At 46.9% G+C, this 23,910-nt stretch overlaps 1 protein-coding gene across 1 annotated transcript in view; it reads left to right on the top strand.

The window, feature by feature from the left end:
* The window catches only part of LOC131482366 (leucine-rich repeat-containing protein 37A2-like), an 80,348-nt gene that overhangs the window by 44,070 nt on the left and 12,368 nt on the right, over positions 1-23,910 (top strand). Inside the window, exons 7-10 of the mRNA XM_058675852.1 lie at positions 19,084-19,155; positions 20,089-20,160; positions 22,463-22,534; positions 23,049-23,129. Of these exons, the coding sequence (XP_058531835.1) occupies positions 19,084-19,155; positions 20,089-20,160; positions 22,463-22,534; positions 23,049-23,129 (297 nt within the window). The remainder of the gene's footprint in view (positions 1-19,083; positions 19,156-20,088; positions 20,161-22,462; positions 22,535-23,048; positions 23,130-23,910) is intronic.

A 23,910-nucleotide genomic window follows, 5' to 3' on the forward strand; every position in this document is an offset into this window, starting at 1 on the left:
CTGGTTTCAGAGAAGAATATAATACAGGGGCCCCGGCGGCGTGGCCTAAAGGCTAAAGTCCTCGCCTTGAAAGCCCCAGGATCCCATATGGGCGCCGGTTCTAATCCCGGAAGCTCCACTTCCCATCCAGCTCCCTGCTTGTGGCCTGGGAAAGCAATTGAGGACCGCCCAATGCATTGGGACCCTGCACCCGCATGGGAGACCCGGAAGAGGTTCCAGGTTCCCGGCTTCGGATTGGCGCGCATCAGCCCGTTGCGGCTCACTTGGGGAGTGAATCATCGGACGGAAGATCTTCCTCTCTGTCTCTCCTCCTCTCTGTATATCTGGCTGTAATAAAAAAGGAATAAATCTTAAAAAAAAAAAAAGAATATAATACAGGCTGGCTGATTTAAGTTCCAGGAATGTTGTGAACTCCTAACTGTTGGGAGAAAATTGGTAGTTATTTTTCTTCCAAGTACATGCTTGTTAAGATGAACACTTCCTATCTTTCTCCTAATCCACTACGAACAGTGCACGTCATTATTGTTGATTCAGGACCTAATTAAAACTGACAGTTGATTTTTAAGGGTTGCAAAAGTGGAAAGATTAATTATTTTGTTCTGGGTTTCTTTGAGTGTAATGTGCACTGCAGTATACACTGCAAAGGGCTTTGCCTTGTTCGGCGTTTTTCGTTCTGTTTATTTTGATTTCAGAATCCTGAGCTCAGAACTCTAGCTCGCCATCTATTGGTTTTGGTTTGTGTGCTAACACTGTTTTGTGGAATTGCCATTTATGTGGAATTGTGTGTGTATGCTTCTTAAACATCAGTTGATTTTTCCCCCTAGGATTATAGATTTAAAAACTCAGACTGAAAGATCATTTCTCTGAGTGTTAGTTTATTCTTTGTATAATTTGGTCCATTTTTGAGGAACCGTGACTGTGCTCAAGGGTGTGATTTTTAAGAGAACAAATGGACCGACAGCAGTATAGGTGCAGATGCTGTAGGAGCTGGTGAGTTAGTGTAACTTTGTGGGTAGACTAAAAGTGTTCTGAAACTATGGTGAGGGTGTTTTTTGATGAGCAGAAGTGACGCATAACACCGGATATTGGTTCTGGCAAACCACAAAAAAGTAGTGAGCATTTTACATCTTTTTGGTAGTATAGCGTACCTTGAATGCTGAATTTCATGACTTAAATTGTTGGCACTACCTTTTTTCTTCAGTTTCTTTTATTCTTGAAGAGATTATCTGTATATGAGAGGCAGAGGGTCATTCAGACAGAGCACCTGCAGCCCGTTCTCGCACGTGAGGAGCCTCGCCTTCTGCCACCAGCTGCTGAGGCTGATTCGCCATGCAGGCCTCTCAAACGTGATGCTTAAACAGGAGACCAACTCAGCTAATCTGGATAAACCTCGGGGCATTGAACCCATCGGTTGGCAACTTTAGCTTCACTGGATGGTGGAATTACACTTCGTAGTTAATTTTTTTTAAATCTAGAAACAGCAGCATTATGTTAAGGCCCTGTTTTGGGAAAGGATTCAAATAATGAACTGATTGGTCTAGAAACATGGTAAGATACTGTAACTCTAAACCAGCTCCGGTATCAAACTGGGAAGTTTGCTTTCCCTTGTGAGATTCGGGTTTCTCCGTGGAGTTCTTTGTTAAACTTTAGCATGGCAGTGAACTTCCTTTTGGTGGCGGCAGAAAGCATAAATACTCATTGTGTGTTCGGGCGGATCTGCCAAGTCCTGACACCCCAAACAAGACGCGTGTCTCTTCACCAAAACTACAGTTCCCAGCGGGCCCGGCGCTGGTGGGCCAGCACTTTCCCTCGCCTCCCGCCGCCCCTTCCCGGGCTGGCCTGGCGCGGGCCGCAGCTCGCGCCTGCGCAGCGGCGACGTGCTCCCCCGCCCGCGGCGGCTGCGGAGCGCGGTGCTGGGGCGAGTGCCCGGCGGTGCGGCAGTGCTCGGCCGGCTGCCGGCACAAAGGGCGTCTGGCTGGGCGCCCCGCGGGCCGGGGAGCCTCGTGCCGGCGGAGGGCACTGCCGACCCTGGAGTAACGTGGCCCCGTCCTCACACAGTGCACAGTTCCCCCCTCACGTCCCCCGGCGCGCAGTCCGCCTCGCCCCTCAGAGCTGGCGCGCGGCGCCGAGAGACGGTCACGGCGGCAGTGCCTCAGGTGAGCCTCACCCCGGGCGGGCGGGCGCCCGTCCAGCCCATGCTGTCTTCGCCGTAGCGAAGCCGACAGGTCTCGCCGCGGCGGCTCGGGGGGCGGCCGGAGCGCGCTCCCCGGCCGGGAAGAGGCGGCCTGGGGTGGCGGCCGGGGTGCGGGCTCGGGCTGCAGCCGGCGGCGCTTGTTTGTGCGGGGCGTGGGGGGCGGCTTCGCCCTCTGCCCCGTTCGTCCGTTCTCCCGGCGGGGCTGCGGTCCCCGGCCGCGCCCGGGCTCCGCCGGAGCGGAGCAAGGCCGGAGGAAGGGCTCGGAAGAGAAGAAAAAGCGGCTCCGGGCGCCGGGGGGGAGGAGAGCGGCGGGTCCGGGCTGGGAGTCGCCCCAAGGGCGGGGGTGTGCGGGGCCCTTCCCCGCCAGCTGCCGCCTCGTTCGCTAGCTTTGGCTTTGGCGTTCTGTTTGAAAAGGCGGCCCTTGGAACATAGTTTATTCCCGTAAAAATTCCCACAACAAACTCTGCCTCTCGCCTTTAACTTCTCTGGACTGCGAAAGGCCTTTCTTTGCTGAAACACATCTTGCGCGTTTCACGGTTTGTATCCCAACTCTGATTGCTTCATTTGTTATTTTGTTGCCTGTAAATTGAGGTCACTTAGGTTTTCAGATCTAGTCTCCTTCAGGCGAGCGCGTTTGAGATGTTTGAGAGTGTGTGTTGAAAGAGGAAGGGAAATTTATTTTTGTGAGTTGGACTCCTTAACAGCTTTATTTGAGGGGGGAGCTCTTTTCCGGCTGACGGTCTTTTGATTTTTAGGAAATAGTTTATTTGACATATGCGAAATACCGCTCCTCCCATGTGTTACTTAAGAATCCTTTTGTGTTTCAGTGTTGGAATTCTAATTTGGTTTTTTGGAGAAACTTGTTACTTAACTATTGCTTATTGATTGCCTTAGGGGAGAAGGGGTGACGTGATGGCGCCTCTTTGAATTGCTCTCTTTCCTCCTGCGTTTCTCCCCGTTGATCCTGGGGGTGACCGGAGCATTCTCCGTGCCCTAGCAGTAAAAACTGCACTTGAGGGTGTTGGCGGCACGCTAGTGGGGGGCTAGACTTTGGTACCTCGAGGGTCGGCGCCCCGAGTCCCGCGGTCCCCAAAGTTCCCCAGAAGTGTCCTTAGCTCCAGCCTCGCCTCCCTCCCCTCCATTCACAGGCCTGATGTTGCCATCGCCTTTGTCACGTGGCTAGCAATCATTGTGGGTTGTTTGGAGGTGTATGCTTATGTTTTTAAATTATGGCCCTAGGAATATTCTCCCTCCCCATTGGCGAAATCAAAATATCTTGGTGGTTTTAGTGTTTAGAATCGGAGAACATTTTAAAATAAACGTTAAACTTACATCATCTTTGACTTGCATAATCATGATATAGTTGTAGGTTGTTACCCAACTTCGTGTGAAAAGCACTTTCAAGTATGGAAAGTAATGCATTAGGACGTGTTTTCCATTTCTCAGGATGGCACGTAGTGTTATTTTCCCTGCCTTTGGGTCATTTAAAGTATCACTATTTGCAAAGGCTGAAGTGGGTGTGTTTTCCCCTCCTCCTCTTTTATAGGCTGCACTCAGTTCCTTTTCTAACACACTGACCAATTGAGAAAATGTCATAGTGTGATGCCTGTCAATTTAAACTGTTTCTTTTTTCTCCTAACAACAGTGAATACTTAACAACCGTTTCTTACCTTTGGGCGTTTCATTAACATTTCTGTTGCAGTTTTAATCCAGAGAATATTGGCCTTTAATCCTGCAGCTTTTAGAAGAAAGTTATCTGTTGGTTCTTGTCAGTTTTCCCAATGATTGGGTAGATTTATTGTAAAATACACAGTACACTTCTGTTGTTTTTAATGTAATCTGATAGACATTTTTCCAATGGAAAAAACCTATGGTATGTTAAATTGTACTTTTTAAAAAAGTAAACCTGAAACGGTGTGGAGCATGCACTGATCTGTTTCTTGGGAGTATTTTCAATGGTTTGAGCCGTTGTCTTTGCTAGCAGTTAGTTACGTCATGTCATGTGATATGTGCAGTGTGATGTGTAGTTCTAAAAATAAGGCAAGGTAAAAAATGCTTATCCCTCGAGAACTTGAAAACATGTATTGTAAATGCTGGATAATTACCTTCAGTCAAACTTCTTAGTTGGATTTCCAGTGAAATATGCAGTACGTTTGACCTTTAGCTTATTTGATGTGCTTGTTAGTGACCTCATGATTTGAGGTGGTTGACTGCGTTTCTCAAGTGTGAAGTACTTGGTGGACACATCAGGTGACATAGGCGTTCTTAATATTACCCTGTATTGTGCTGACGATGGTGGTCTCTGATGACTGCCTCCTTTAAGTGGTTACACGATCGGTACTTGTGAGTTGTGGCTGTAAACAGCTGAGCGATCAGTTAACGGTAGGGCTTTTTGGTCCAGTGAGGCTTTGGTCTTTCCCCAGTGGAAGTGAGATGTTTAGAATTGTTCTCGCATCTTGCCCGGAAGCCTGATTCATACCATCAGTATTTATTTATTAATTTATTTTTGTTTTTTGGTGCCTTTACCTCAGTGAGATGTGAAATTTTTGTTTGGTTTTCCTCCTTATTGCCTATACGTTATTTCTAACGTTGAACCTACAGAGCACTTATTTGATTGTTAGGTGACTTATCAGTATCCTATGGAGGAAGTTCTTGAAGCTAGAAAATGAGTAAGCCTAATTCACTTGTGAACTTTTACCGAGATGAGAAGGGAGGAAAATAGTCATCTTACCTTTTTGTTTTCCTTCAAGCACTCTCTGGGTTCCTAGTAGCAAATGCTGTGCTGCAGCCAGTGTCTCTACATTCCCTGGATTTAAGGGGTTCACTCCAGATTTTACTTGTATTTTAAACTGAACGATAAACAGGTTTTAGCTCCGTTCCATTTGATAGGACCTGCTTCATGTAGTCAGTAAACCTTGTGCCGCTGTGGTTGATGATACTTTTATTAAGAGGTTAGGCCCAAACTTGATAAAGGCTTAGTTATTAGAAATCAGTTTTTAAAATACTCTAACGAAACACATTGGAGTTACTAAACAGTAGTAATAGGAAACCATGCCTTGCAAGAGTGATGCTTGTTCCTTTCATGTTTGTTCAGCTTCCTGGAGGCTTTACTGCTAGTGACTGTTAGGTATTTTTGTTTTTGGTGAGATGGTTAAAGCACAGCAATTAAGTGACCTATTGCGGATTTTTGTGAGGGCAATTCAGAAAATTCATGGAAAAGTGGAATTAAAAGGAATACATTTTAAGATTTGTTTGGGCCTGGCGGTGTGGCCTAGTGGCTAAAGTCCTCGCCTTAAACTCACCGGGATCCCATATGGGCGCCGGTTCTAATCCCGGCAGCTCCACTTCCTCTCTGTCTCTCCTCCTCTCTGTATATCTGACTTTGTAATAAAAACAAAATAAATCTTTTAAAAAAATTGATAGGTTGTGCCTTCAAGATACTATGTAACCAAATTTAGTTGTTTAAAAAGAACAGTTAAGGGCCCGGAGGCATGGCCTAGCAGCTAAAGTCCTCGCCTTGAATGCCCCGGGATCCCATATGGGCGCCGGTTCTAATCCCGGCAGCTCCACTTCCCATCCAGCTCCCTGCTTGTGGTCTGGGAAAGCAGTTGAGGACGGCCCAAAGATTTGGGACCCTGCACCCGCGTGGGAGACCTGGAAGAGCTTCCTGGTTCCTGGCTTCGGATCGGCACGCACCTGCCCGTTGCGGCTCACTTGGGGAGTGAATCATCGGACGGAAGATCTTCCTCTCTGTCTCTCCTCCTCTCTCTATATCTGACTTTGTAATAAAAATAAATCTTAAAAAAAAAAAAAAAGAACTGTTAAGTTTTCCAGTCTGGGTACAGGGGCTTTCGGTGGGTGAAGTCTGTTCTAGATGTTGATGCCTGTGTCTTCTTGAAGTTGTTGTCATGGCATAATTAGACATTTTTTTTAAAAGATTTATTTATTTTTATTGGAAAGTCAGATCAAATTTACAGAGCAGGAGAGACAGAAAGATCTTCCATCTGCTGGTTCACTCCCCAAATGGCTGTTATGAGGTGCAGCCAGTGATAGCCAGCACCCATTGACAGTGGGCAGATGAAATTTGGCTGTGTCCCCCAACCTCTGTCCTGAAGGTGGGTTCTAACAGCAATGGATAATTCCATCCTCAACCACTTCCCCCACGTCCTAATTTAGCCAGGATATTGGATGCAGACAAGTATTTTTAGCTACAAGCCCAGTTCCTGTTCCTGCCCATCCCAATGAGCACTAATCAACTCCTTAGCCCACAACACTTAGGTGAGTCACAAGGGGGCAGGAGCGAATACCTATCAACTGAGAGGGGGCAGTATTGCATTGTCATGTAACCACTCCGCTCACAAGCCTCTTTAAAGGCCCATGAAGCAGGGGCTCTCTCTTTCTGGCCAGGTGCTTCCATTACTCTGGCACCTTGGCTCTTGGCTCACCCAGGACAGGTAATCCCCTGAGCATGGTCCCTGTTTTCTGCTTAGATGAGGCAATGGTTATAATAATGTTGTTTCAGGCCCGGCAGCGTGGCCTAGCGGCTAAAGTCCTCGCCTTGAAAGCCCTGGGATCCCATATGGGCGCCGGTTCTGGTCCCGGCAGCTCCACTTCCCATCCAGCTCCCTGCTCGTGGCCTGGGAAAGCAGTTGAGGACGGCCCAATGCATTGGGACCCTGCACCCGCATGGGGGACCTGGAGGAGGTTCCTGGTTCCTGGCATCGGATCGGCGCACATCGGCCCGTTGCGGCTCACTTGGGGAGTGAATCATTGGACGGAAGGTCTTCCTCTCTGTCTCTCCTCCTCTGTGTATATCTGGCTGTAATAAAAAAAAAATGAATAAATCTTTAAAAAAAATGTTGTTTCTGGTTTGTGTATTATCTGGAGTTCCAGGAGGGGTGAGGCCTAGCAGTAGTAGAATGTGGGCAGGGAAGCCAGGGAAAGGTGAATGTCTGCAGCTTTGTAAGTGTGTCCAGGTTCTTTGTGAGTGTGTCCAGGTTATTCGTTGCATGTCTCTTAGATAACTTATATTGTTGGGGAAGCTGGGACATAGGTTTTCAGCTTAATGGATAGACTTAAAGATAATGACCATTTTTTCCTTTGGGAATTATGATTCATTGGGTTATGATTGGTTGGATTGCCGTATGGACTTGTGATTTGCTATTATGCTCTATTATCACCAAGCTTAGTTAATAAAGACTCCTTAATAAACCTTAGACATGTCTGGTGTGATCTGGCTTGCACCCTGCAACAGCTGGAGCTGAGCCGATGCAAACCAGGAGCCAGGAGCTTCTTTCAGCTGTCCCACGGGTGTGGGGGCCCAAGTACCTAGGCTGTCCTCTGCTGCTTTCCCATGCCAACACATAGAGCTGGATGGAAGTGAGTCAGCCAGGACAGAAACTAGGGCCCACTTGGGATCCTGGTGCATGCAAGGTGAGGATTTAGCCATCATACTGCCCAAGTTCCCTAGTTTTTAAAAACCTATTAAAAACCTGTTTGAAAGAGAGGATAAACAGATAGATCTCATCTGCTGATTCACTCCCAGGAAGCCTGCATTAGCCAGGCTGGGCCAGGCCAGTTCCCGATTTCAGGAACCTACAGATCTTCCATATGGGTGGCAGGGATCCAACCGCTTGAGGCATTACCCACTGACTCCCCTGATGTGTATATCACCAGGAAGCTAGAATTGGGAGCAGAGTTGGAATCCGAGCCTAGGAATTTGGTATGGGATGTGGGTGTTCCAGGTGGTGCCTCAGCTGCCAAGCCAAGTGCCTGCTCCCAAGGAGGGGCAGGTGATCTGGGTTCATGCTATACTTTGAGCGATGGCTCAGGGTGTTACAGCAGTGCAGAGCAGAGCCTGGAACGAGGGGCCCTTTACACAACCAAGAAAGAATGAAGAATGCTTGAAAGAAAATGTCATTTTAGAACTGAGCTTTGATAAAGTAACAGGGGCGTGGAAAAGGCCGGAGCTGTGTCTGAGGTTCAGGTCAGGCTGATGTTGAGGTTCAGTATGAAAAGTAGGTAGATGTTTGCTCTGTATTGAGTTTGGATTTGTCCTTACTCTTCGTGCCAGGATGTGGCCAGATTTTTACATTCCCTTCTCGCTCTGTAATACAGTCCCCTCCCCCATTTGATAAACATTTTGTTAGTGACCTCTAGACTGAAGTCTTGCTGAAACAGGAAGACGGAAGAATCATTGGGGAATTAATGCTGCCTGAATGACTGCAGGTACATAATGAGTGTGAATATAGACAGTAGCACTGACATAGGATGAGTGTGCCCTTCATTCTGTCCAGTTCACCCTTTGGATGCTTTGGCACATGAGCCCTCTCTGGAGGCCTGCCTTGATCTCCTGGGTCAGACAGTGCATAGATCTAGGCTGTCTTTATTATATTACTATTTTTGGCAACAATGAAAGTTACAATAAAAAAATTGATTTGAAAGGCAGAGGGAGAGAGCTTCCAGCTATTGGTTCATTCCCCTAAATGGCCTCAGCAGCCAAGGCTATACCCGGAGCCCGGAGCTCCATGTGGGTCCTCCATGTGGGTGGCAGGGATCCTAAGATTCGAGCCATTGTCTGCCACTTTCCTGGGTTTTAGGAGAGAACTGGATTGAAAGTAGCATTCTAGGATTGGAGCCTCCGACTGGCATTCCAATCTGGGATGTGGGCGTCTCAAGCAGAGGCTTGCTGTGCCACAAGACCCTTCCTGTGAAACATTACAGTTTTGCTTGTCCTGTGCTATGCCTTGGGCTGCTGATGTTTAGTTTTTATTTTGTAATTGTGGAGTTATTTATTCATTCACAGAGGGATTGTGGAGCAGGAAGTGGTTTTAAAGTTGGTGTTGGGCAGAGAAATGATTTGGACTGTGGGATTCTTAGCGTATGTAAGCAGTGGGGGCAGCAAGTGCTGGATCCTACTGATACTTCTGTTTCCAGCTTAGATACTGTTTCTGCTGGGAAGGTCTCTGCATCTTATCAACTGCTTAACATGTGTGAGGGTCTCCTGCTGTGTAGGATTCCCTGGTCATCCTTGTCCTTACCCTCTTTTATAGGTACTTACTGTGGTGATTTGAAAGCTGTATAGACTGTGTATGTGTTTTAGATTTATTTATTTTGATTTGAAAGGCAAATTTAGGGGAAGATGACCTGATGTGAAATTGGGAGCTGGGAGCCTCTTCCTAGTCTCCCTTGTGGGTGCAGGGTCCCAAGGCTTTGGGCCATGCTTGACTGCTTTCCTAGGCCACAAGCAGATTGCTGGAAGGGAAGTGCAGCCCTGGGACAAGAACTGATGCCCATATTGGATGCTGGTAGCGCAGGATGGGAGATTAGCATGTTAAGCCACAGCACTGGCCCCAGACATCTTAATATCGGAGATACACAGTAGGACATGTTCTCGCTGATTTTCCTGTAAAGACCAAAACAATCAAACTCTAGTGTTTAGTGTGAGTTATACCTAGCTCTAAACTGAGAGATCCTGTCCACTGATTTACTCCCCAAATGCCCTGAGCAGTTGGATGATTGTGGCCTGAGAGCCAGAACGCAGCCCAACTCTCCCCAAATGGGTGCCAGAAACTCAAGTTCCTTGAGCCACCGTGAGTTAGGGATTTTTGCCTCCGTCACTTAGCAATTGTATAGTCATATACCAATTAACTTCTGAAGTGAAGTTTCCTCACCTGTGTAATGAGGCCAGTGGTGGTATTTACCTTGCAATGTTACTGTGAAGATTGAGTGAGAGAATGTAAACTAGTCAGTGGCTGACATTAACAGTCATAATGATCTATAATGATCTCTACTTTAGTAATTATAAAACTTTTCCAGTTATAAAGCCCACTAAGCGTTATGGACTTGGAGAGACCCACTTGTGTGTGTGTTTAAGATTTATTTATTTGAAAGACAGATTTATAGAGAGGGAGAGAGCTTTCATCCACTGCTTTATTTCCCCAGATGACCACAAAGGCTAAGGGTGGTGGGAAGGGGCATGGGCTCAGAGCCAGGAATGCATCTGAGTTAGGAATCGCTCTCCAAATCCTTTCTGTTTAATATGTTTAATTATTCTCTTAATTAGAATGTACTCTTTTTGACTGTTAGCAAAATCAGCACTCACCAATCCCTGCCCCCCTCCTGTTAATAGCGTTTCCATCCAGTCTGTGCTTATGATTATCAAGCTCTGGATGAAGTTGGTGGATATGTGAAAGAAGGGTGACATTAAGAACTTTGGTTGTTTGGGAAAGTAATTAGGAAGTTGGCAATTCAGCTGTTTGGTAACTTGAATGATGGTGACTTGAAGTGTCTTATGCAGTTTGAACAGGAAGGCAGTGATAAGAACCTTATGAATGAAGAGTTGTTTTTGGATTTAGCTTTGAAGAAATCTGCCTGGGGCCCGGCAGCGTGGCCTAGCGGCTAAAGTCCTCACCTTGAACGTGCTGGCATCTCATATGGGCGCTGGTTCTAATCCCGACAGCCCTGCTTCCCATCCAGCTCCCTGCTTGTGGCCTGGGAAAGCAGTTGAGGACGGCCCAAAGCCTTGGGACCCTGCACCGCGTGGGAGACCCAGAAGAGGTTCCTGGTTTCCTGGCTTCGGATTGGCGCAGCTCTGGCTGTTGCGGCTCACTTGGGGAGTGAATCATCGGATGGAAGATCTTCCTCTCTGTCTCTCCTCCTCTCTGTATATCTGACTTTGTAATGAAAATAAATAAATCTTAAAAAAAAAGATTTGGTTGATGAAAAGAACTCTTCTGTGAACTATCGCTTGTAACTGTATTCAAGAAACTAATGTCTCTCCCTTAATATCCCCTTTTACCTCAGATACATGATGGAAACAATATGGACATAATAGCATTGCCCACCTCCCTATCCCCCTGAACCTTTTTTTTTTTTTCTTCTCTTTCTTGATTTTCCTTCAACTATAGTTAACTATGTAAAGATTGTCAACAACAATACAATAAAATGGATTATAAAAAAAAAAAAAAGAAACTAATGTCATTTGTTAATGTGTATTTTAAGGAAACATTATGGTGTAGGGGCACTAGGACTTGGATTGTCTTTTGCTGCTTCCCTAGCTTGTTAACAGGGAGCTGAATGAGAAGTGGGCTCCCAGTTGGGCTCTCATATACTATGTGTGTTGTAGCTTAGCTCAGCCCACCCCACCACACTAACCAGTCCATACGTGTGCTGACAAGTGCTGCCGCCTTGTCTGTCCCCGTCTACCCTTAGCCCTGACTATCATGCACACCAGTGGAAGCTGCAGCCAAGCAGGGGAGTGCCCAGTTTCCCTGCAAGGCCTAGTTCCCATCCCAGATCTTGCTGCTTCCAGGGAGTATCATAGTCCAGTCTGATACTACTTGCACTTAGCCTGTCCCTTTCCCAAACCCAGTTATGCAGGCTGGCAATTCTTGCAGTTGCCCAAGGTCTGTTGCAGCCCAGACTGCCCTCAGTTCCAGCTTTCAGGCTCACTAGTTGGAACAGTGGCCAGCAGGGAAGCCCCTGAAGCACCCCCAACAGGCTTTTCCTGTCCCCAGGTCTTGAGTGTGCCGGTGGCCGGTCTTGCATGGCCTGCCTCACATAGGCATTTGCCAGCAGGTACTACAGCCTGGTTCTGCCCAGACTGCCCCAGTCCCAGCTCATGCTGAAGGGTGCTGCTTCCTGGCCTGCACCCTGTCCTGACTTACTAACCTGCCTGGACTGGAATGCCTCCAGCCTTGGTTCTCAGGCTCACCAGCCGGGGCTGCATCTTTTAACAGTGAGGTTCCCCAAGTTCCCCTGTGAGAACACTCCCAGTCCTGCACACACATTGTTGCGGAACTCAGCCTGACTTAGCCCACTTTCAGTCCCGACCTTCACTGGCAGGTACTATCTCCTTGCCAGAGCAACCTGCACTTATTCCATCTCTTCACTGGTGGGTACCACTGCCCAGCCCTGCCTAGCCCACCCTTAGACCCAGCTCTGATGTGGATCAGTGGGTGCTTGGACCCAGTTTAGCCTATCCCACATCCGTTGCCTCTCACGAACAGCAGGTGCTGGAGCCTAGCCAAGACTCACACATTTCAAGACCCAAGCCACACACTTGTAGACAGACATTGTAGCCATGTTCAGCCTGATGCACCCACATTCCCGGCTCTTGGGTTTACCAGTGGGGGTGGTGTTGTGGGGGGGGGGTGTTTCTCCTCATTTCCTGACCAGGCTAGTTTGCAGCGACAGTTCCTGCGTGTGCTTGTGGTTGCAGTGATATAGCCCAGGCCTGGCCTGACACGGCCCACAGCCTATCCCGACTACTGTGTATACTACTGTGCTACAGTTTGGACCATCCTTGCCTGGTCTGGCCCACAACCACCCAAACTCTTGTGCTCACGAGTGGGAGCTACAGCCCAGTAGTTGGGGAGTCCCCCAGGCTCCCCCACCAGGTCCCTGGGAAAGTACTGGAAAGTAGTGGAAGATGGCCCAAGTGCTTGCACAATTGCACCCTTGTTGGAAACCTGGGTAAAAGTCACTGACCATTGCAGCCATTTGGACAGGGAAGCAACAGATGGAAGATATTCTTCCTCTCTCACACATATAAAAAAAAAATCTTTAAAGTGGCATTATAAAAGTTATCACATAATCACCATAGATTGATGAGATTGTTTAAGCTGTCTCTGGTGAGAGGAAGAGCATCTCTTGGATTTCAACTTAAGGGGAGGCAGAGTTCTGGCTACCAGATTCAGACTAGCCATTCTGAATACCCCAAGAAGACAGGTCTTGTGACTTCCTTGGGAAGCTTTGCCTCCCTTCCCTCACTACAATGGTCTGCTAGTGTCCTGGGGCCACCTGGGCTTGTGATCCACAGCCTGCCTTGCCATGGGGATAGAGGGGCTATAGTGGGAACAGTTGTCTTTCCTTCAGGAGAAGGACAGCAGTGACTATGAGAAAAAGGCGCCCAAGTTCAGAGCAGCAGAGGCCAACAAAGGCTGTGTAATGATGATGTCATAAGTAAAGGGCGGGGCAGAAGGCAAGGTTACTAAGGAACAGGTGCCAAGGGACTGCCATATTGCTTTGCACCCTTTAACAAGGTGGATTGCGTTTCCCTTGGTAGTTCGATTTACTATTTCCAAAAAACTCAAAACCCCCGCCCGTCCCCCGCCAACATGAGCCTATGGCTCTATTTTGTGTTGGCATTGGTGCAGGCAACTCCTCCTCAGGAGTGGGACCAGGACTTGGTCCAGCTGACTCCTCAGGCCTGGTCTACCCAATCTATGGGTCGACCAGATGAGTTGCTCAGTGCGCTGACACCCCAAACAGACCCCAGTGTCTTTGACGACCTGGGCTCTATGCAGGATGACAAAGTCATCTCTTCTGGTGCCTCCCCCAAGGAGTGGGAGGAGCACCCAGGTGAGCTCCTGGAGCCCTTTGATGGGGCAGAACTGTCTGAACTGCAGCCAGAGGACGTACCTCAAAGCCTCGAGACTCTTGAGGAGGGCCAGCCAACGATACTTCTGAAAGAAGGCCTAGCCCAGGTTCCACAGCCAGGCGGTGAAGCTTACAGTACTCTGGGCCAGCTGCAGGCCCCAGTTCAGCCTGCGGAGATCTTGGAAGGGGAATCCCCTCGCTCAATCCCACAAGAGGCTCCAGCTCAGACACCTGGCCCAACTGTGCGTACAGAACCTCTTAGAGGTAAGCAAGAGGAGTCTGCTCAGTATGCTGAGCCTTCAGTGGAGGAGGAACCTTCTCTAGGCCAGCAGGTGACCCCAATTCTTCCAGCTCCAGGCCCAGCTGTGGGAACAGAATCTTTTGTAGGCCACCAGGTGACCCCAGCTCAGACTCCACGTCCTTATGTGGAGGTCACATCTCCTCCCACCCAGCTGGAGCAGCCAACTCAGGATGCTGAGCCTTCAGTGGAGGCAGAACCTTCTCCAGGCCAGCAGGAACAGTCTGCTCAGCCATCCGAGTTCTTTGCACCTATTGAATCATCCAAAACCCAGCGTGAAGAAGACGCAGTTCAACCTCCAGAGCACCAGCAAGAACACACAGACTTGCCCAATATGGCTGCTAAACCTGCACATTTGGAGAATTTGGAAGAGGTTGAGTCTATGCCTTCACCAGAAGTACCTCAGGAAGAGGGACCCTCATCTGAGGAAATCAGAATGTCTGCAGCCCAGCAGGAAGCCCCAGCTCTGCTGCCAGAGACCTCAACGACACTTTCACCACTTGACCTGACAGTCCTGTCAAGAGGTCACCATCTTACATTGCCCACAACTATAGAGAGACCCGCCCATCTTGAGGTCACCTTCACTTCACCTTCAGAGGTTGAGCCTTACCCAGCCTTACCTTCTGCAGCTGAGCCAGAGGCCGTGGATGAGACTGCAGCTTCTCCCAAGGAGACAGAGCCGTTTCCAACAGGACGGGAATCTCCAGCTGAACCCCTGGAGACCCTTCACGTCACCCTCCCGTCTGCACCATTGCTGATAGTCTCAGCTCAGCATCCGGAAATGACTGTGGGTTCCAAAACCCAACCCCGAGTATATCACCTGACTCCACCTCCTACTATGGAGGATGTCCTTTCTTCAGAGCCCCTAACCCAAACTCCAGAGCCTCCTCAAGAAGTTGTACCTCCATTGCAGGTACATGAGGAGGTAACAGTCCCCAAACCAGCTCAGGAACAGGCTCCCTATCTCCTGTCACCCAGGATCACATTTCAGCCTGTGAAGGTGGAGCTGACCATAACTCCAGGACCCAGTGTGGAGGCTGAACATTCCACAGCCCTGAAGACCACAACCCCTCCGGACTCTAAGAGAGACATTTCACGTCCAGACCAGGTCCAGACTCACCATGCAGTCCTGCCCGAAGTCACAGTTGCACAATGGGACCTGGGAGATACCCTAACTCCAGACCCCAATACAGAGGTTGACCAGGCTCCAACCACTCAGGAGACCCCTGTGCAGCTTACAGAGCCATCTACAGAGGTGGGAGCTCAACTTCAAGTGTTGCAAGAGGTGGCTGTTCCAATTCCAACGCCACCTCAACCTCCAGTGCCACCCAGTGTCACAGATCAGACCTTGAACCTACCACCTACCAATGGTCCAGAACCCACTGCAGAGGCTGAGCATGCAACCGCTCTGAAAGAGCCTACAGGAACGAGTGCAGACACTATTTTGACTCAGCATGTAAGCCTGAGTTCTGCCCCGAGGACTGCCACAACACCGCCCCAACGTGTCCCTGAGGCGACACTTCCACTGGCAGACCTGGTTCAGGCTCAGCTGCCAAACCTCCCTGGAATCACAATTCAAGCTTTTGCTATTCAGCTGGCTTTTCAGTCCCGAATTGCGGAGGTTGAATCGTCTCCAGCACTGCAGGAGACCTCAGCTGAGCCTCCATTGGAGGTTGTAGCTGAAACTCAGCATATAGTGCCAGTCAGTGTCACAGTTCAAGCTGTGAAGACAGCACTTTTCAGGATCCCAGAACCCACCACACTGGCTCAACAGTCTACAGCCCTGGAGACTACACTAGCTGCTCGTCCAAGGCATTTTGAGGTGCCACCTACATACACAGACCGGAGCCAGACTCCGCAAGTCACAGGCAAGCCTTTCAGTTTGTCTGCAGAGGTCAAGCCTACAACTATTCCGGTTACTCTAACTAAGCCACCAGAGCCAGCTATTGAGACTGTAACTGTAGGAACATCTCCCCGGGTCACAGGTCAGCCTTCAGAGGTGGAGCCTATCAAAGCTCCAGTCCTTGCTCCAGAGGTTGACCCTTCTAAAATCCTGAAGACTACAGCTCCACCTGTAGGGCAGTTTCAGACTGCACATCCTGCTGAATATGATACGGACCTCTGCAAGCTGTGTACCTGCAAAGATAAGACACTGTCATGTACCAATCTCAGCCCATGGCAGAAGCTCCACCAAGTGCCTGTGCCAGGATCCTTCGGTGCCCGCAATGACACCAGCTTCACCATCTTGTAAGAACTACCCTTCCTCAGACTTCTCTAGATCTTGTCTGTCACGGTAGCCTTTTATTGCTCAATACCTTGCTGGGCCTTCCTCCTGACTCAACCTGTTTTTCCTGACTTCCTATTGTGACATTTTTCTTGTCAACTTTCCTTCTCCTTCTCTCTCTCTCTCTTTTTTTAAAGATTTATTTATTTTTATTGGAAGGTCAGATATACAGAGAGGAGGAGAGACAGAGAGGAAGATCTTCCGTCCGATGGTTCACTCCCCAAATGAGTTCACTCCCCAAGTGAGCCGGTGCTGCGCCAATCCGAAGCTGGGAACCTGGAACCTCTTCCAGGTCTCCCACACGGATACAGGGTCCCAAGGCTTTGGGCCGTCCTCGACTGCTTTCCCAGGCCACAAGCAGGGTGCTGGATGGGAAGTGCAGCTGCCGGGACTAGAACCGGCGCCCATATGGGATCCTGGCACGTTCAAGGCGAGGACTTTAGCCGCTAGGCCATGCTGCCGGGCCCTCCTTCTCCTTCTCTTTAAAAAAAAAAAATTGGATTTACTGGAAAGGCAGAGTTACAGCAAGAAGAAAAAGTGACCTTTCTTCTGCTGCTTTACTCCTCATGTTGCCACAATGGCTGGGGCTGGGCCGGGCAAAGATAAGAAGCAAGAGCTTCTTCTGGGTCTCCTGTGTGGGGTCAGGGCCCCAAGCACTTGAGCCATTTCCCACTATTCCCAGACACGTTAGCAGGGAGCTGGATAGGAAGTGGAGAAGCTGGTAATCAAACCAGTATCCATATGTCTGGGCTGCCAGCATCCTGATGGCCCAGCCTGTTACACTTGACTGTTGGAATCAGCAAGAGTTAGTAGACAGTCTGGCTGCAAAGAACTGACTTACAAAGCAGTGAAAGATATTAAATGAACAACCTTGAATATCAGCTACAGGGGTTTCAAAGTTATACTGCGAGCTGCAGAGAACCCTGAAAGTTTTCAAGTGAGAGAGAGGTGATCAAAACAGAAAGATTATTTTTTTTTACGTTTTTAAAGAAATTGATCATTGTCTTAATTTTTTTCCATGCATTTACTTGAAAGGCAGAGAGACAGATTCAGAGAGAGTTTCCATCTGCTAGTTCATTCTCTAAATGCCTGAACAGCAGGCACTTGGTTGGTCAAAGTGGGCTAAGAACCCAATCCAGGTCTGCCATGAGGGTGGCAGGAGGACAACTATTTGAGCCAGCTCCACCACCTTCTGGGTGTGTGTGGGCAGAAAGCTGAAGTCAGTAACGGGAGCTGGGTAGCGAGCCCAGGCACTCTGACGTGAGATGTGTTTTAGTAACTAGGCCAAATGCCTGTTCCAGAAATATGATTTTAGACACTGTATGGAGAATCATCTAGAGAGGAAAGCTTACTTCAAGGACATTTAAAAAAGAAAAGACCTCTAGTAAAATCAAGGAATAAAATGAGAATGGGACTAAGTCACCAGCTATGATAGGAATGAAAAGAAAGTCCCTGAGATGACAAAGGACGGACAGACCTAGAGACTGATCATAGGCTGGTGGTGGATGTTGCACAGAAGAAAAAAATATGACTGCAGGATTTGTCCTGGTGAGAATGAATGGCCTCACAGGTGCAGACAGCAATCAGAAAGGAGAGGCAATCTTAGGGAGGTGTGTTCAGGTTTTTTTTTTTTTTTTAAGATTTACTTTTATTACAAAGTCAGATACACAGAGAGGAAGAGAGACAGAAAGATTTTCGGTCTAATGATTCACTCCCCAAGTGACTGCAAATGCTGGTGCTGCGCCGATCCGATGCCGGGAACTGGGAACCTCTTCCGGGTCCCGCATGCGGGTGCAGGGTCCTAAGGCTTTGGGCCATCCCCAATTGCTTTCCCAGGCCACAAGCAGGGAGCTAGATGGGAAGTGGAGATGCCGGGATTAGAACCGGCACCCCTATGGGATCCTGGTGCGTTCAAGGCGAGGACTTTAGCTGCTAGGCCACGCTGCTGGGCCCTAGGTGTGTTCAGTTTTAATACTTCATGTTGATGAACATAGAGCAAACAAAGCCTTCTGGTTAAGTGAAATGTCCACCAGGCAGAAGAACACAGAGGTACAACCGGGTACATAAGCCATGCAGGTGCACTGTTGATGATGGAGTGCAGACAGACGCACAGGTAAAGACTCCAAGTTACTCAGACTTGAAACTCACAGTATTTCAGACTGCTTTGGAACGTGCATCATTCATGGGTACATTCTCACTTTGCCAAAGGGTCATGGAACATAGAGAAAAATATCAATCTGCACCCCTACACCCTTTATCATCCTATCCTCTCTATTATCCATAAGACACTCCCGTTCCCATCGCGATATGTGTCCCTCCTTCCAGTTTCTCTCCTTTGCACTTTTCCCCTGAGGGAGGTGATATTTTGCTCCCGGCTCAGTCATTTGTGTTTTCCATCCCTCACCATGGATATTGCCAGTGACCCATTCATGTCAACACATTAGTCCATCTGATTTTTCATTGTCCATGTCCATTCACGTAGGTAGAATAATTTCAGTAGAAGGTACTTGGCCAAAGTTAAAATTACTGTATGTTGGAGTTTCTTTATTCTTACTTACTGATAAAGATAAATTGGTCCCTTGTTCTCAGTTGAATTATTTTCTTACTGATTTGCAAAAGGAGTCAGTTTAGACACCTAGGGAATTTTGGAGACAGTGTGTCCCTCAAATGCAACTGATTGGCATTATCTATCAACGAGATTGCACAAACAGGAAGTTAAGCTTCTGAAGTGACACCGCAACGTTTGTGCCAGGGCCCCATGTTCTTTTTTCATAATTGTGCCTGCCCCAGGTGAAGCTCTAGAAACTAGAAAACTGGTAGTAATATCCATATTCGATATCCCCATGAAGTTACTATGATTGTTTTTCCTTGTTCTGTTCATTGTGTTCCTATCTATTCAAGGATATGAACTGTGCTTCTTTACAGAAATCTACAAGGAAACGCTATATCCTACATTGACAAAAATGTATGGAAAGCATATCGCTGGGTTGAGACTCTGTGAGTATATTCTCTCTAAATATGGATACAAAAAAATGCAACTGCATCTCAAACTCTTTGGTCCAGTATTTAGAGGTCAGAATGTCTCAGAAAAGGTATTTACCCCTTCATGTTAACAAATCAGCCTCTACTTATTACAGTTCTAAAACACAGTATTTGCAATGAGACCACTGAAGTTTATTTTTCATCTTGTAAGTAATACATGATTGTATTATTTTTTTTTATTTGAAGATTTCTTTGCTTTTGTTGGACAGATTATTTTTTTTTCTTTCTCTAGAAATTGAGTTTATTTAAATATGAAAAAGGACAGATTATTCTTACAAAGAGGAGAGACAGAAAGATCCTGTATCTGTTGGCTCACTTCCCAAGTGGCCTCAACAGGCAGAGCTCAGCCAAGGTGAAACCAGGAGCCAAGAGCCTCTTCTGGCTCTCTCTTATGGGTTCAGGGTCCTAAGGCTTTAGGCCATCTTCTACTGCTCTTCCAGGCCCTAAGGTAGGGAGCTGGATGGAAAGTGGAGCAGCCAGTACATGCACTGGTGCCCACATTGGATCCAGCTCTTGCAAGGTGAGGATTTAGTCATTGAGCTTTCATGCTGGGCTCCATGATTATGTTCTTAAGAGACTAAAAACTGATACAGTAAAAATCTTGTTGTAGTGTAACATTCCATCCCTGAGGTAAACTTCTGTGACTGTGATATACATCGCTCCAGACCTTCTCTGATGTTTTTCTGTACAGAATTTAGATACAGGAAAACTAGTGTGATATGTGGGCTTTTGAAAAAAAAAAAGAGATGTATTTGTTTTACTTGAAATTCAGAGTTACAGAGAAAGGGAGAAAGATCTAACCTGCATTTAGTGGCACCCTACTGAGGTTTCCTCCACATCAGAGTTATTCCTGAATAAAAATTGTTGTTGTTATTCATTTTGATCCAGGATTCTCAGCGAAAATTATTTGACTGAATTACATAAGGATTCATTTGAAGGCCTGCTATCCCTGAAGCACTTGTAAGTTAGTTAAGCACATTTATTTCTGAGATTTTAGTTGTTTTCTATAAAATGAGTAAGGTGTTTAAATAATCTCTAGTTTCCTCTAGTATGAAAATAACAATTCTGTAAGTATGTATAGGGTCTCATGCATTGAATCCATACTATTTATTTTGTATTCTTCAAGCATAATAGCTGGGCTTTTAGAGAGGGTTGGTCACGGGGAGGAGTGCCAAGGATTTGGCCATCTTCCACTGCCTTTCCAGGCATATAGCAGGAACGTAGATGGGAAGTGGAGCAGTGAACTCAAACCAGGTCCCGTATGGGATGTTGGCACGGCAGGGCTGTTTTACCTACTATACCACAGTGGGCTCCAAATGCCATTCATCTTTATTAGGCCAATTATTGATACTCTGTAGGAAATAGATTCTTCTTTCCAATGTATACAGCTGAAGGACAGTGGATAGAAACAGCCTTATCTGACACTAACAATAATCCTTTGAATGACCAAGCTCTCTAGGCCTGAAGGGGACAATTGCTTCCATCTTTACTTCTGGACTCCCAAACCTTATAGACCCGATCTGGAGAAAAACAGAAGAGATAATAACTGTCCAGCACAATGGGCCCTTCCTTGCTTTTAGTAGGAAGTCCTTTGCAAGCTAGTTATTCTCTGTCAGCATCTATATTGTCATCGCTTTTTAAAATGCCATCAGTGTTTAAAGCTAAAACAGAATGCTAAGCACTTTGTCTAGTTTGCGGCTCTGAAATGTGTAAGGCAGGCTTCTTGCCCTCCTGGGAGCTGCAAGGCCGCCGGGGAAACAAGCACAGAAATCCAGCGTGATCCACCAAACGGGAGGTCGACGACAACACACTGCAGAGGGTCGTGGAGTAATGCAGCCACAGGCCTTAAAAACTAGTGATTCAGAAAAAATTTAAAAGAAAAAAAACTAGTAACTTGTTCCTCTTTCCATTCACTCACTCCTTAGCTATTCTTTTATTTCCTAAGCATCTGAGTTTGCTTTGTTTCCACGAGCCAGGTGGAAACATGGTGAGCAGTGCACATGAGCAAGGCCAAGTCCATGCTTTCAAGGTGTTTATGCTTTGAAGGAACTGGAGAGGCAAGGGTAGCAATGTGAACAAGAAAAGGGCACAGACTTGATGTGTAAATTGTTTCTGGATCAGGGGCTGTAGCTAGGGTGATATTGGTTAAACAGGGCATCATTGGAAGGACACTGTGTAGAGCCACTGGGCATCATTGGAAGGACACATGGGCAATACCCTCAGATTGCAGAAGGAAAGTGAGAGAAAGGCAAAACACAGGAGAGTGTCTGAGGAACGCCAAGAGTACCTGTGGAATCCACGGAGGAAAGCCATAAGGAGTGTTGGGCCACAGCCTCCAGGGCTTTGACTGTCATGGAAAAAGTCACCAGCCAGGAGAGCCACATGTTCCTGGCAGCACTCTAAAGCAAAACTGAGCCTGCATCAGCATCATCCAGGGGTTTGCAGGGCTAGGTTCTGTCTCTACCACCCCCAGCCCTGCTGAGTTCCTGACTGAGGTCTAGATCCGGGCTGAGAATTTGCATCTTCAGTGCCTAGGTGAAGCCAGTGTTTGAGAATCACTTCTGGAGAGTTCCAGAAGAGAGACTAGAGATGGAGACAGCCACAGTGGGCAGGTGGCAGCCATGTGGGTGAGGAGTGAGGCAAGCTGGGATCCATGTAACTATGGTCACAAGTGAGTGTTTTCCAACAAGAATCCATCTCCATGGTGTTTTCTGTTCTGCCACTGTGCAACTGAAACAAATCTGCTTTTATGCAATGTCAAGACAACGTGAAATCAGAAAAGAATTCCTACTAATGATAATATAATTCTGAATTAATTCAAAATGATGAGTTCCTCTGAGGAGTAACTTCCCTTCAAATGATTTGAAAGGTTCTCTGATTTATTCTGGAACTGAACTAGTTCCAAAAAGAGAACCACACCAGGAAGGTATAAAAGTAGAATATTCATCTGAATATTAGAAGTTACAGATAGAGATGCAAATTTGATCTCATTATCTTGAATTTGATGAGACTACCCAAAGGTCATCTGATCATATCTCTTGCTGCCAGGAAATTTTCCCTTCAGGGTCTTATCAAGGGCTATAGACCCTGAAGGTGAGACTGTTAGGAGAGGTTAAGTTTGATTAGGAGCTCTGGAGTGCTCAAACAGATGTCCAAAGGTGTAGTTTAGACAAAAACTGAATATTCAACATTAAGAAATGCAAATTCTGTTCCTTCCTACACAATAGAGATCTAATAGAAATTTTCTTTTTTCTTTTCCTAGGGATTTATCCTGTAATAAAATTCAGTTTATTGAAAGACGTACATTTGAATCACTTCCCTTTTTGAAGTCTGTGTAAGTTATAATGTCGTCTTTGGAATTAGAGTAAGTCTTAATTGTAACCCCCCTTGTTAGTCACTCATATTTTGCAACATCATTATAATTCTACGTGTAGGAAATTGGCTAGAATTATGTAGCAATTCTTTCTAGTCTCCAGAGATATTTTGGGCCAAGGTCAGAGTGCTGCAAAACCACCTGCCATGAGTTGTTCTAGAACAACTGCCATGTACAGAACAGACCTCCACAAGGAAGAATCACTCAGCCCAAAACGTCTAAAGTGCTCAAGTTGTGAAACTTGTTCTAGAGAGGAGATGAAGATCACTGAGCACAAGTATTTGTGGCGTGTGGTTTGGCGTACCTCACGCACCACAGGTGTAAATGGGAACGTGTTGAGTCAGAAGCCAGAGTCTTCCAACTGGGAAGTCTTTAGTGTGTGGAGGAGATGTTTCACCTGTACAAGTTAGGATCACTGCTGAATGATGAATGTTCTAAAAGAGTAACTTTCTTCTTAATTTGTGTCTTTTTACAGAAATCTTGGCTGCAATTTACTCACAGAAGTGAGTTTGGGCACATTTCAGGCGTGGCATGGAATGCATTTTTTGCACGTGGTGTAAGTGAAATACAAGATAAACAAATATTAAAGAGCTGTGTATATGTAAAATCCATACAGTTATCGTTAGCTGAGTGTAAGTCATGTACAAACTCTGCAAAGTATGGCTTAAGTTTCACTCTTTTTTTTTAAAATGAGGACACCAAGGTGCATTGAGGCTCAGGACTTTGTGTGACAGCTGACATGCTCTGCTTTTCCTTGTGCTGATCTTGGCCTTGGGCAAGAGAGCACATCAAGCAAATACTACTCCAGTTAGCACTGCTACCAGAGTCCCCACAGTGCTGCTCTGATTCCCAAATGCTCCTTGAGATTCCACCCCGAATCTAACTGGGATTGCCGCTCAGTGTGGGGAGCCGAGGTGCTGGTGCTTTCTCAGGATCATTTTCTTGTAAGTGAAAAAGCAGAAAGAACAACTGAAAATTCAACACAGTCACCCAGCTCATGCTGTGTTTTGACAAGTATTTATCTGTGAAGTTATGGACCATCTGTGGGCAAGGGAACTTTTGAAGTAAGCCAAGGTGGTGTTTATGTTAAGCTGTGGTGTGAACAGTAATAGGAAAGCATTGCTCTAGCCTGATTTTGTTTGCATCCTGGGCACACTTGAATGAAATGTTGCAGTTTTATTCCCTCCCAGCTTAACAGTTCTGTGATAGTTCACGGCCTGGGGAATTGAGATTCGAGATGGAGATTTTCTTCCAAGCCTGACCTTGGACAAGATAGCCACCTGTCCTGTGCTTCATGATTTCACAGTTCCATTTGCGCTCGAGGGAGGGGCTTAAGA

The sequence above is a fragment of the Ochotona princeps genome, chromosome 17 (assembly GCF_030435755.1).
Source record: "Ochotona princeps isolate mOchPri1 chromosome 17, mOchPri1.hap1, whole genome shotgun sequence".
Classification (NCBI taxonomy): Eukaryota; Metazoa; Chordata; class Mammalia; order Lagomorpha; family Ochotonidae; genus Ochotona; species Ochotona princeps.